The 13,919-nt window shown below is 46.2% G+C and overlaps 1 protein-coding gene across 3 annotated transcripts in view; it reads right to left on the reverse strand.

Moving 5' to 3' along the window:
• The window catches only part of TEKT5 (tektin 5), a 105,576-nt gene that overhangs the window by 58,075 nt on the left and 33,582 nt on the right, over positions 1-13,919 (reverse strand). For 2 of the 3 annotated variants that reach the window (XM_077987210.1, XM_077987212.1), the window contains 3 exons: positions 9,579-10,066; positions 6,240-6,323; positions 5,550-5,620 (listed from right to left, as the gene is read on the reverse strand). In XM_077987210.1, the coding sequence (XP_077843336.1) occupies positions 5,550-5,620; positions 6,240-6,323; positions 9,579-10,066 (643 nt within the window). Of the gene's footprint in view, positions 1-5,549; positions 5,621-6,239; positions 6,324-9,578; positions 11,666-13,919 lie in introns of those variants that run through there. The other variant, XM_015125607.3, reaches the window with a different exon arrangement.

Consider the following 13,919-nt stretch of genomic DNA (forward strand, 5'->3'; position numbering starts at 1 on the left):
TCCTAGCTAGAATCTACTTCCTCCAGAAGGTTCTAAGCCTGGTCCTTTTTCTGTTTCCCTGTTGGCTGAAATAAGAGAGATCAGTTGATGTTAGAGACACAGAAGCGGCAGCTGAAACTTTGCCTTGGAGTGTTTAGAAGAATTGTAAGAGTAGAGAAGGGAATAACTTCCATTAAGTGAGGGTATGTCAGACACCAGCTAAACTGAGTGTCTCTGTTCTCTGTCTCTCTCTCTCTCCCTCCCTTCTTGTGTCTATGTCTCTGTCTCTGCAACCTTTGTCTCTTTCTTGGTTTCTCTCTGTCTCAGCCTCTGTGTGCCTCTCTGGGTGTCTCCCTCCCTTTCCTCCATCTATATCTTTTTTTTTTTTTTTCTTTTATGGATGTTGGTTGCGGGTGAGGGATTTCCAGCAGGCCAGGAGCCAGGAAGTGAAATTCTGACAGTAGTGGGGATTCCCACCTATCAGGAAGCACGGGTCACGTCGGAGCAGGAGGAACCCCTGACCCGGGGCCCTTGGGGTTTCCAAATTGGCAGAGCCCTGGAGAAATGGGGCCCTGTCCTGCCGAATGAGCTGGAATGTGAAGCGAGGCCAGGATGTGGAAAGCAAACATGTCAGAGAATTAGAGGGAAACCTGGGGGCCTCAGAGTCCAGCGTGTCCAGCTGCCTGGCCCTTGTCATGAGGCCTGGGGATAGATGAGGCAGTCCTGTCCTCCCTACTTGGCCCACAACCAAGGGCCGGACCAGTGCCAAGCTCACCCTGCTGTCAGCCCACCAGGAAAAGCCCAAACGTGACTTCCTCTGTCAGGAAGAGCCTTTTCTCACCTGGTGCGGCAAGGACACCACCCTGCCTAGATGCAGGCCTCAGGCTTCACAGAAAACCATGAGCCAGCAGCCTGGTGTTGGCCACCTGAGCAGTTCAGCGGCAGAGCTTCCCCAAGCGCGTGAGGACACACCGGACTCTGCCTGGCTGATGAGGCTCTGGCCAGCTCTCAGTGAATCAGTATAATCCCAATCCCTCTGGCAGCACAAGCTGCCTCCTGTGAGATGGCAGGAGTCATCTGACACACAGCCACTGCCCAGCGACAAACAGTCTCCATCCAGGGTGGCTCAGCCTCCAGTCTCCACAAAGCGAAATGCTGCCCTCACCTGCTCTCATCCTCTCCCTCACTCACTCTGTGCTTGCTTTCTCTCTCTCTTGCTCTTGCTGTCTGTCTCCGTTGCTCTCATCTCTCTCGGTCTCTATCCAAGCTCAAACATCTCTCTCTCTCTCTCTCTCTCTCTCTCTCTCTCTCTCTCTCTCTCAGACAGTCTTGCTCTGTGGCCTAGGCTGGAGTGCAGTGGCGTGATCTTGGCTCACTACAACCTCCGCCTCCTGGGTTCAAGCCATTCTCCTGCCTCAGTCCCCCGAGTAGCTAGGATTAGAGACATGCGTCACCGCCCAGCTAATTTTGTGTTTTTAGTAGAGACGGGGTTTCACCATTTTGGCCAGGCTGGTCTCGAACTCCTGACCGCAAGTGATCCACCCACCTCAGCCTCCCAAAGCTGGAATTACAGGCGTGAGCCACTGTACCCGGTCTCTTGTTCTCTTTCTCCATATCTGTCTCTCCTCATCTCTTTGCCTTTCTCTGTCTCTATCTCGTCTCTTGATTTCGCTTTCTGGCATATCTGACTCTGTGCCTCTCTGTCCCTCTGTCTCCCTACTCCCCATCCCTGTCTCTGTTTATCTCTTCATGTCTGTCTCTTTTGATGGCAGTGCTCATCTCTCTCTGTGTGTCTCTCAGTCTCTGGAACTGTCTCCATCTGTCTCAGTCTCCCTGGTTCTCCCAGCTCCCCCAGCCTCTGCTTGCACCATCTGGGGTTGCACAAGCAGCCTCCTGACCCCAGTCTCAGGATTTCTCCTCTGAGGTCCAGCTCCCCACTTCAAATCTGTGATTGGTTCACTCTGCCAGCTCAAACTACACCACTTCCCAAACGTCAGCCCTCCTGTCCCCACCAGCGCCATGGTTTGTCACATCCCATGGCAGTTACAAATGGAAAACCACTCTCTCTTGCCATAAATAGAAGATCACAAAAATAACTGGAAGGAAGAATAGAGAGCCCAGAAATAAATCCAGGCATTTACAGTCAATGGATTTTCAGCAAAGATGCCAAGAACACACAATGGTGAAAGGACAGCTTCTTCCTTTCTTTCTTTCCCAATATCATGTAAAAATGGTATTGATACAAGTGGAAATGTACATACCGAAGAATAAGTTAGAGCTCTATCTCACACCATAGACAAAAATCAACTGAAAATAGATTAAAGATTAGCCGGGCATGGTGGCGGGCACATGTAACCCCTGCTACTCAGGAGGCCGAGGCAGAAGAATCACTTGAACCTGGGAGGAGGAGGTTGCAGTGAACCGAGATTGCACCACTGCACTCCAGCCTGGGTGACAGAGGGAGATTCCATCTCAAAAAAAAAAAAAAAAAAAATAGATTAAAGACTAAAATGTAACACCTGAAACGGTAAAACTACTAGAAGAAAACACAGGGGAAAAGTTCCATGATATTGGTCTGGACAATGACCCCAGTAGCACAGGAAATCAAAGCAAAAATAGACAAATGAGATTACATCAAACTAAAAAGCTTCTGCACAGCAAACAAAACAATCAAGAGAGTGAAGAGACAACCTAAGAAATGGGAGAAAATATTTGCAAACTATACCTCTGATAAGGGGTTACTATGCAAAATATATAAGGAACTCAGTAGCAAGAAAACAACCTAGCTTTAAAATGGGCAGTTATTGCGGCACAATTTACAATAGCCAGGACATGAAATCACCCTAGGTGTCTCATAATAGATGAATGGATGAAGAAAATATGGCATGTATACACGACAGAATACTATTCAGCCTTGAAAAAGAAGGAAATCCTGTTATTTGCGACAACATGGATGAGCCTATAGGACATAATGTAAAGTGAAATAAGTCAGGCACATTGGCCGGGCGCGGTGGCTCAAGCCTGTAATCCCAGCACTTTGGGAGGCCGAGACGGGCGGATCACGAGGCCAGGAGATCGAGACCATCCTGGCTAACACGGTGAAACCCCGTCTCTACTAAAAAATACAAAAAACTAGCCGGGCGCGGTGGCAGGCGCCTGTAGTCCCAACTACTCGGGAGGCTGAGGCAGGAGAATGGCGTGAACCCGGGAGGCGGAGCTTGCAGTGAGCTGAGATCCGGCCACTGCACTCCAGCCTGGGCGGCAGAGCGAGACTCCGTCTCAAAAAAAAAAAAAAAAAAAAAAAGAAATAAGTCAGGCACAGAAAGACAAATATCTCATGATCTCCCCATATATGTGGAATCTAAAACAATCGAACTAATAAAAGCACAGAGTAGAATGGTGGTTACCAGAGGCTGGGGGTGGGGGATTGAGGAGATGTTGGTCAAAGAGTACAAATTTCAGTTTGTCAGGGGGAATAAGTTCCAGAGACATGGTGACCATAGTTAATAACAATGTACTGTGTACTTGAAAATCACTGAGATTTTAACTGTTCTCACCACAAAAAATAAGTATGTGAGGTAACATACATGTTAAGTAGTTCAAATTACTTCAATGTTTTGAAACATACACGTAATTTCAAAGCATCATGTTTTATATGATACAGCATATACCACTTTTGTCAATTAAAAATGAATAAGTAATTTTTTAAACAGTGTAAGAAAAATGCAATAAAACAAAGACACTGGCCTGTCCCAATTCTCCCTTTGTTAAAGTTTGTCTGTTTAAATAAGAGTATTTAGGCCGAGCGCAGTGACTCACGCCTATAATCTCAGCACTTTGGCAGCCCGAGGTGGGCAGATCACCTGAGGTCAGGAGTTTGAGACCAGCCTGGCCAACATGGTGAAACACTGTCTCTACTAAAAATACAAAAAAATAGCTAGGTGTGGTGGCATGGGCCTGTAATCCCAGCTACTCGGGAGGCTGAGGCCAGAGATACTCATGAATCTTGGAGGTGGAGGTTGCAGTGAGCTGAGTCCGCACAACTGCACTCCAGCCTGGACAGCAGAGTGAGACTTCTCAAACAAACAAACAAACAAATAAATATGAATATTTAAGGAATTTTGTTTACTGAATTGATTATTTATTTATTTTGAACTTTTGCGGGTACACAGTAGGTGTATATATTTGTGGGAGGTATTTTGATACAGGCGTGCAATTTGTAACAATCACATTAAGGTAACTGGGGTATCCATCCCCTCCAACATTTATCATTTCTTTGTGTTACAAACATTCCCATTTATACTCTTTTAGCTATTTTTAAATGTGCAATAAATTACTGTTGACTGTAGTCACCCTGGTGTGCTTAAGGTTTTTTTAAGCAAATCAATTTATAGACAAACTATAGGTAACAATAGTCCCAGTGACAGGTGGAATTGTGAGAAATTACGACAGGGGCACACAAACCATCGAACTTCAACTCTGTTTTTGTCCTTTCAGCCATCATCCCTCCTGCTATATTTGCATCTTCTCTATACACCTCCACCCCTGATGTCTTTCTAGGGGTCTCCAATGTGTCTGTCCCTGACCAAGCTCTTTGCTCTAAGGGTAACTTGCTTGTGATGTCTTTCTTCCTAACATCCAGCACTAACCACTTCGGGGGCTCCGAGGGCTCCTAGAGGAGGAGGTGGGTTCTGGGGTACAGCAAACCAAGACGTGTGCTCCCAGGGCTGCTTTGGAAGCTGCCCGGCCTCTCTGCATCCACCCCAGCCGCCCATGTGCACCAGGCAGCGGGACGGACAGCCACTGCCAGGTTGCCAGCCTGTCCCGTGCTTTCTGTGTCTCTGTGTCAAGAGTGAATGAAGTGGAAAAACCAGCAGAGCAGCGTGCCCTGAAAGAGTTAAAGGTGAGTGCCAGATACAGGTGGAGGTGAGGCAGCTGCTTTCAGGGGGAGTTGGTGCCAAGGGCTTAGCTATGGGCCCCAAGCCCCGTAAAACTTGTCTCCCTTTAATTATGAGGGGGGGCCCCAGGCTTGTCGGGATACCGGTTACATAATCTTGTAAGAACAAAAAGCTGATTTCTTTTGAAGACTTCTGGCTCAATGCGTCCACCAGCTCCCTTGCAGAGGTGCCCAGCCCCTGGCCTTGCTACCTAATACCACCCACCCTCTGTCATCTCCCAAGGTTTAGAACTCAAATGGGGAAACCACAGGCTAAGAGGGGCCTCAAGGAGGCCAGCTGCCTCTTGCCAGGGCTCTCGTCGTAAACAAGAGTAACAAGCGACGCACCGGCTTGTGAGAGTCAATTGTGCACGTCTCAGTAACATCATATTAGCAGCTTAAAATCAGCCATTGTGGTAGCATTTACACCACCCAAACTGGCTGACCCTACGTTCAGGACTCTTTTTTTTCCCCCAGAAAGCTGGTTGTTGAACATTTACCAGCACACCACTGACCAAAAGAACCACACAGAGACAAGTGGGCCCCTCTGGCTTGTCCCCCAGAAACCTGGGAGTCCCAAAACAAACCCCAAGGAGAGGGAATTAAAAAAAAAAAAAAAAAAAAAAACCCTTACCGCATCTGGAGATCAATCCTTTGAGCTAATTTTCTCATCTGTTGTTGGCAACATTTTAGCAAATCTACTTCCTGAAATGAAAAATGTCAGAAAGAGTGGTGCCTCTTAGAACCTGTCTTGTCTCTCAAGCCACAGCCCTCACTTCTCCCCTCCCCTCTCACTGACCACCCTCCACCCCAGGAGGTGAAATGTCATTTGGGGCCCCTGCCTCAATCCACGTGACCCCAGGGCCAGGCAGCTAAGGGTTGATTATGGAGGCTCCACCATTTTTTTTCTTTTTTTTTCTTCTACTTTCTTTTTATAGACTCCCAGAAAAAAAGAAAATTTAGCACCTACTTTATGTGCCAAGCACTCACTTATAGATTATTTTATCATTACATTAAATAATGCATATGAAGTGGTATAGCCTATGACATATAGTAGGTGCTCAATAAACACTAGTTTTTATTATTGTTATTGGTGTATTATTATCATGCCTATTTTGGAGATGAAAAGACTGAGAGTCAAATAACTCCATTTCTCCCTGTTCCTAAATTGCAAACTAGGCCTCCACCCATGCTTCCTGAGCCCTAGCTTTCCACAGGGTGACACGTGTGGCTTCTGCTCCTGACAGGTAGCTCAGTAATTTCTCTGACCTGCTGGCTGTCCCACCTCCTTCCAGGGGCTGGGCAGACCTAAGAGATACCTTACCCGGATAAGGTTTTTCTCCACGTTGTCATGGACCAAATCAATCCCAATCCTCTTCTCTCGATGGTACAGACACTCCAAGGCCACCTGTGGGAAGCAGCATGACGAGCTTATTCTTCCTGCAGCTGTATGCAGACCCTGGGCAGAAGGCACTCACATCCACCCTTGCCACAATCTGTTCCTTTCTCCCGGAAACCTGAGGTGCCTCATGTGACCTGAGGTGCCGGAAACCTGGGTGCCTCATGTGACCTCATTACTGTGCATTGGATGGGCTTCTGCCTCCCCTTCTCACCGGATGAGAGCTGTGGATTGCCACAGGACCAATGCATCTGGAGATGCAAGGCCCATGTAGAGAAGGCAGGACAAGGTAGCATCTCAAGAACCAATTTGGATTCCCATAATTGTATCAGCAGCCCCAAGCCTTCCCCAAATACAATAATACATAGAGTAAAACTTCATAATAATTTCAGATAAGATGGTGTTGGCTGCCATCCTCCATGTAGCTTCTCTTCTGACTTCATTCAGGGCTTGGCCACTTCCTATTTTGTGCATTTGGGCAAATTGCTTAACCTCTCTGCTGGTTTCCTCCTATGCTGATGGGTGCCACATTGGTGCCTATCTCGCAGGTCCATTGTGCAGGTGAAGTCGACTTGACAAGTGTAAATCACTGAGAACATTGCCCATAAATATTACCCGTGAATACGCATGAAAATCCCTCTTTGCAGATCTCCCAGTGGAGGCACAGTTTGGGGAAGTGGTCAGGACAACCCTGCCACACAGCCCTGGGTCTTACAACTGTCATGCAGACCTGGGCAGAGCCGAAGAGAGGACAGGAAAGGGGGCTTTTCAGGGGTGCTCTATGATAGGAAGCTGACGAACAGCAGCGATTGGCATACTAGCCCGTGATGTCACAAAGGGCCCAGGAGCAGAAGGAAGCAGGACATCAAGGTCTGGATGTCATGATGCAAATGTAGGTGAGAACTCAGAAACGGGAGGCGGTCACTGACCCGTGCCACAAGGATTTCCGGAACCCCTTCTGTGAGTCGTGCTCTGCTAAGGTGCTGGGGATAGCACAATGAACCAGGCTGAGAGTCCCTGCTCTCACGCAGCCTGTGTTCTACTAGGGGAGACAACTCCCATAAGAAAATCAGGTTGGGCACAGTGCCTCCTTCACGCCTGTAATCTCAACGCTTTGGGAAGCCAAGGTGGGAGGATCACTTGAGCTCAGGAGTTAGAGACCAGCCTGGGCAGCATAGCAAGACCCCATCTCTACAAAAAATTTTAAAATTAACCAGGCGTGGTGGTGCGTGTCTATAGTCCCGGCTCCTCGGGAGGCTGAGGTTGGAGGATCTCTTGACTCCAGGAGGTCAAGCAATGAGCCAAAATCATGCCACTGCACTCCAGCCTGGACAACAGAGCAAGACCTTGTCTCAAACAACAACAAACCAGGAACTCAATCATTTCCAACTGTGTGAAGGGCCAGGATGAAAATATTCAGGGTGATGTGAGTGGGTGAGGAGTAACCAGCAGAGTGGTCAGGGAGGAATTCTCTAAGGAGGAGAAGGACTGCGTCATGAGAAGCAGAGATGCAGACCTGGATAGAAATGCACCAGAAGGGAAAACAGCAGGTGCAAAGGCCCTGAGGTCAGCAGTGAAACAGACAGGAAGCCATTGGCACTGAATTAGAGGAAGTGAGACTGGAGCAACAGCGGGGACAGGGGTTATGGGGAGGAATGGAGGAATTCAGGAATTAAGACGTTAATTTCTGGGAGGCCATCAAGGCAATCAGTGGCTGCTGTGAGGACAATGGGTTGGAAGGGAGCAGGAATTGGGAGACCAGGAAGGAGGTGGTTGACATTGTGCAGGGAGAGGCTGCCTAGACTGTAGGGGCAGCCCAGGAGATGGAATTGAGATGTTGATGGTCCCCCTGCCACCATGTGGCTGATCAGAGAAAGCCAGATGTGACCAGGCAGAGCTGGACTTTCTAGACAGGATGGGGGAGTGAGAAGAGAGTGAGAGAGAGCAGTAGGTTTGGGATGCTGCTGTAGGGCTCTGAAAAGCAGCCCTGCCCATCCTCCTTCCCAGGGAGAATCTGGGATTGTATGGAATCTGCTCCCTGCATTCCATGGGTTTGAACATCTCAGAGTGATGGAAACCTATGCCATGTCTCCCAGGAGGATCCGGAGGCAGGATCTCTCCTACAGAAGCCCCTGAAGCTGCAGGAGGCTTCCAGGCAAGAGGTCCTGAGTTCCCCACACACTCCAGGGAGCAGCCAGTCATCTTCCTGTGTGGTCAAAGTCAGTTCCCATAGGTGCTGCTGGTTCCTTACCCAGTGTCCACTCAACCCCTTCCATCACTTTCTCCTGGGTGCTGTGAGAAACATTCACTTATCCAGACCCCTTTGTATCCAGACCCAGGCGTGAGCCACTGCGCCCAGTCACATTTAGATATTTACTCATTTATTCAGCATGTATTTATTGCATGCCTACTCTGTGCTTCGCCCTGTCCTAGGCTGGGAATACAATCAAAACGTTAGTGTAAACAACATCAATCAGCACCGATATTGGTCATTACGGACCCACACAGACATACAGGTCTTGAATACATCAGTGACAACACAGGCAAAAGTCTCTGCCTTGATGGAGACGATCCTATATTCTAATATTTAATCAAGTATACATCATGTTAGAGGATAAGTATTACGGGGAAAAATAAGGCAGTTATGGGCCAGGTGCAGTGGCTCACGCCTGTAATCCCAGCACTCTGGTAGGTAGAGGCAGGCAGATCAGATCGAGACCAGCCTGGCTAACATAGCAAAACCCTGTCTTTACTAAAAATACAAAAATTAGCTGGCCATGGTGGCGGGCGCCTGTAATCCCAGCTCCTCGGGAGGCTGGGGCACGAGAGTCGCTTGAACCCAGGAGGCAGAGGTCGCAGTGAGCCAAGATTGAGCCACTGCACTCCAGCCTGGGTGACAGAGGGAGACTCTGTGTAATAAATAAATAAATAAATAAATAGGTCAGTTATTTTAAGTATGTGCTTTAAGGACCAGAACACACACATGCTCAGGCATGCATATGTATGCACACAATATCTTCATGAAACCCCTGCAACTTTGATGTAGCTTCAAGGAGAAAAGGAAATTCTATTGAGTCCAAGAAACCCTGATTTGACTGGGATTATCCTGAATTGACTAAGATTGTATTACTGATCACATTCGGTGGTGCAGCTCAAGCCGACCTGCAAGGCGCCTGCCACCTTGATCTTCAGTCGAGGGAAGTGGAATGAGTGTGCAGTATCCCCAACACATGGCCACAGCCCTGTCCCCAACCCTGTACTCACCTGCAACGGGCAGTTCACCTCATTGGCCGCGCACTCCAGCTGCCTCTTGACTGTCTCCAAGTTCTGGTTCTCAGTCAGAAGTCTGTCCAGCTCATAGCTCAGCTCCGACTTCCAGAAACCGATGTCTGACAGTCTCTGGCCCAGGTTCCGGGTGGTGCCCTGCTGCATCTGCTGCGTCAACTGGTCCTTGTCCTGCAAGAGCCTCACGGAGTCGTCCGTCAGCCGGCTGGCCCACAGCCGGGAGGCCTCTGCCCCACGCACCTGCAGCTGGTTGGACTGGTCCCAGTCATGGGGGCTATAGCGAGAGAAGAGCGCTGAGCGCAGCGCGGGCAGGGTGGTGGGCGGCCGCAGGGTGCTGGAGCTCTCGTCCGGGCAGGTCTGGACGTTGGATATCTTGTAGAAGAGGCTAGGCCTCCATGAATTGAGGTAGCGGTACCCGGGCAGGTAGTACGGCTGATAGCACTCCTGGATCACTGGAGCCTGTACAGCTGGCAGTGAGGTCAAGCCACAGCATTTCTTGGGGCCACAGTAACTGGCAGTCTGAGTGGTCCCAAGAAACTCCATGTTCCCCCATGAGCCCCCCTCGAGCAAAACTCTGCTCAAGGATCCAAAGTCATCACCAGGAAAGGGGAAAGTGCTTCTCCTGGGGACTGGCAGAACCTCTATGACTCAGCACTGGTGTCATAAAGCCTGGGGAGAGGGACTCTTAGCGGGGCCTTTGCTCACTTACAGGCCAGCTGGGGCCATATTGTCCAAAACAAAAAGACAAAACAATGATCGGCAAAGTGAATGTGAGTTTCGTAATCCACAGATTTGGTGGCAAGAAGTGACATTTTATCTTCCTATTAGAACGGAACTGTGTTCCCAGACCTAACTGGGCCCCATGGGGGGAAAATTAATGTAGTCTAGCCAGTGAATTCAATCAGCTAGGGCCAATTTGGTCAAAGCAAGTTGTTTTCTTTCTTTCTTTCTTTGTCCCCAACATGGCATCAAAATGGTCCATCTGAGGTGAGGCATGGTGGCTCTTGCCTGTCACCTCAGCACTTTGGGAGGCTGCAGCAGGAGGATCGCTCAAGTACAGGAGTTACTAGTATGGGAGACTGGCCTGGGCAACATATTGAGACCCCATCTCTACAAAAGAATTTTAAAATGAGCTGGGCACAGTGGCTGGTGCCTGCAGTCCCAGCTACTCAGGAGGCTGAGACAGGAGGATCACTTGAGTCCAGGAGGTGGAAGCGGCAGTGAGCTGTGATTGCTCCAACTGCACTCCAGCCTGGGTGACAGAGCAAGACTTTCTCCAAGAAAAAAAAAGGACCATTGGTACCATGGGATACCACTCAGCAATACTACTCAAAAGAGCACGAATGAATCTCAAATGTTAAGCTATGTGGAAGCAGCTAGGCTCAAAAGATGACATTGTGTATTAGTTCATGTATATGGCATTCTCGAAAAGACAAATCCATACGGACAGAGGACAGATCAGTAGCTGCCAGGGTCTAGAGGTTGGGGTAGAGTTGCTAACTCCAAAGGAGCACAAGAAAATTGGGAAGAGCAAGACAGTATGTTCTAGATCTTAATTGTGTTGGTTACACATTTGCTGAAACCCATTAAAGTTTCCACTAAAAAGAGTAAATTTTACTGTACATCAATTATACTTCAATAAACTTGGTTTCTAAAAATAGAGGGAGGGATCTTGAGCATCAGGAGGCAGAGACCATGTCTATTTTGCTCACCACTAAATTCCTGGCATCCAGAACACTATTGAATAAGTGAATGGATGGGTATCTAAAATGAGAGCTTTCTTGTTCCAGAGAAGTTATTAACTCTATATTCTGTAACAATTTTTTTTGTTTTCAGAAAGACAGTGTTGCTGTGTTGCCTAGGCTGGAGTGCAGTTGCATGATCGTAGCTTACTGCAGCCTGAAACCCTTGGGCTCAAGTGATCCTTCTCCCTCAGCCTCCCAAGTAACTGGGACTACAGATACATGCCATCATGCCTGGCTAATTTTTTTTTTTTTTGTAGAGATGGGGGTCTCACTATGTTGCCCAGCCTGGTCTCAAACTCCTGGCCTCAAGTGATCCTTCCGTCTTGGCCTCCACCAAGACGGAAGGGCATGAGCCCTCCACCCCAACCCCACCACCACCACCCAGCCTATAACAATATTTTAAGTACACCAAGAAACTTTGCTCCCTCTTTGGCCAGTGGGAGTAGCAACAAAGTGACAAGGTATAGAACAAGAGGACTGCTTGATTTGTGGGGCTTCTTCATGCTGTTGAAATGGGAAAGAGATGAATCTAACTCTCAAATGGTCTTTGTTAGTAGAGTATGATGTTCAATGGCAATTTTCCCCCAGTCGCCTAAAATCAGGAGTGGGTATGAGAGGACCAAGGCAGCGAAAGTGAAGATAAATAACATTTAGTAAGAACCTTCAATGCTCTTGCACTTTACATAGACTCATTTATTTCATTCCCACAGAAAACCTCTAAGGAAGGCTTCACACCCACATCTTCTAGTGTGGGATCAGAAACGAAGTGGGCCCTGGTCCTCCTGATGTTCACAACCCTTACCTCTCAGGATCTTCTAAGAGTCACGTACGGGAGAGGCCTGCACACAGAAGGCAGCCAAGAAATTGATGAGAAAGATTCAGGTATTTTTTTAAGCACTAAATGGTTATGGTAAAGTATTATTTTGGAGGGAAGTGTGGGGGAGGCAAGGGGAAAAAAGGTCTTTTGTGTTACATCAACAAGTATAAAGTGAAATTTAGGGTTTCTCATCATCCTTGGCTTCTTGTAGCCTCTCCAGACATAACTAATATTATCAGATTTTTCCAGAGATAATTCATACACATGTCGCATACATATAGATGATATCATATATAACACACTATGATGTTAATAAAATATCTAAAATATTTATAATAATATCAAGTGTTAACACACAGTGTTACCACACTATGATGTTAATAAAATATTGATATTTATCATATCTAGTGTTAACACAAAGTGATATTAGTAAACTAACACATCTACAAATTCTAGTGTTAACACACTGTGATACTAATCAAATATCTATATTTATAAAATCTAGTGCTAACACATGGTGTTAACACACAATGATACTAATAAAATCTCTGTATTTATATCTAGTGTTAACACACTATGATATCAGCAAAATATGATATTTATAATATCTAGTGTTAACACACGATGATATTAACAAACTATGACATTTATAATATCTGACGTTTATAGTGTTAACACACTGTGATATTAAGAAAATATCTTGGCTGGGCGCGGTGGCTCAAGCCTGTAATCCCAGCACTTTGGGAGGCCAAGACGGGCAGATCACAAGGTCAGGAAATCGAGACCATCCTGGCTAACACGGTGAAATCCCGTCTCTACTAAAAAAATACAAAAAACTAGCCGGGCGAGGTGGCGGGCGCCTGTAGTCCCAGCTACTCGGGAGGCTGAGGCAGGAGAATGGCCTAAACTCGGGAGGCGGAGCTTGCAGTGAGCTGAGATCCGGCCACTGCACCCCAGCCTGGGAGACAGAGAGAGACTCTGTCTCAAAAAAAAAAAAAAAAAAACTTTATATTTATCATATCTAGTCATAACACACTATGGTATTAAGAAAATATGTGTGATATTTACACGACCTTATGTTAACATACAGTGTAAACACACTATAATATTCATAAAATATCTGTGATAAATGTAATATCTAGTGTTAACACACAGGGTTAATACATTATGATACTAATAAAATATCTATGATATTTATAATATCTAAAGTTAGCACACTGTGTTAACACACTATGATATTCATAAAATATCTATGCTATTTATAATAACTAGTGTAAACACACAATGATGTTAATAAAATATCTATGATATTTATAATATCTAGTGTTACCACACAGTTTTAACACACTATAATATTAAAAGTATCTATGATATTGAAACTATCTAGTGTTAAAACACACTAAGATATTAATAAAATATCTATCATATTTATAGTAGCTAGGGTTAATACACATTGTTAGCACACTATGATATAAAATATCTATGAGATTTATAATATATAGCCTTAACACACAGGGTTAACACACTATGCTATTAATAAAATACCTATGACATTTGTAATATTTAGTGTTAACACAGTATGATATTAATAAAATATATGTGATATTTATATTATCAAGTGTTAACACACTATGACATTAATAAAATTTCCATGATATTTATAATATCTAGTGTTAACACACTATGATATTAATAAAATACCCAGTATTAACACACTATGGTATTAATCAAATATCCACGATATTTATACTATCTAGT

Source organism: Macaca mulatta, chromosome 20 (assembly GCF_049350105.2).
Source record: "Macaca mulatta isolate MMU2019108-1 chromosome 20, T2T-MMU8v2.0, whole genome shotgun sequence".
Classification (NCBI taxonomy): Eukaryota; Metazoa; Chordata; class Mammalia; order Primates; family Cercopithecidae; genus Macaca; species Macaca mulatta.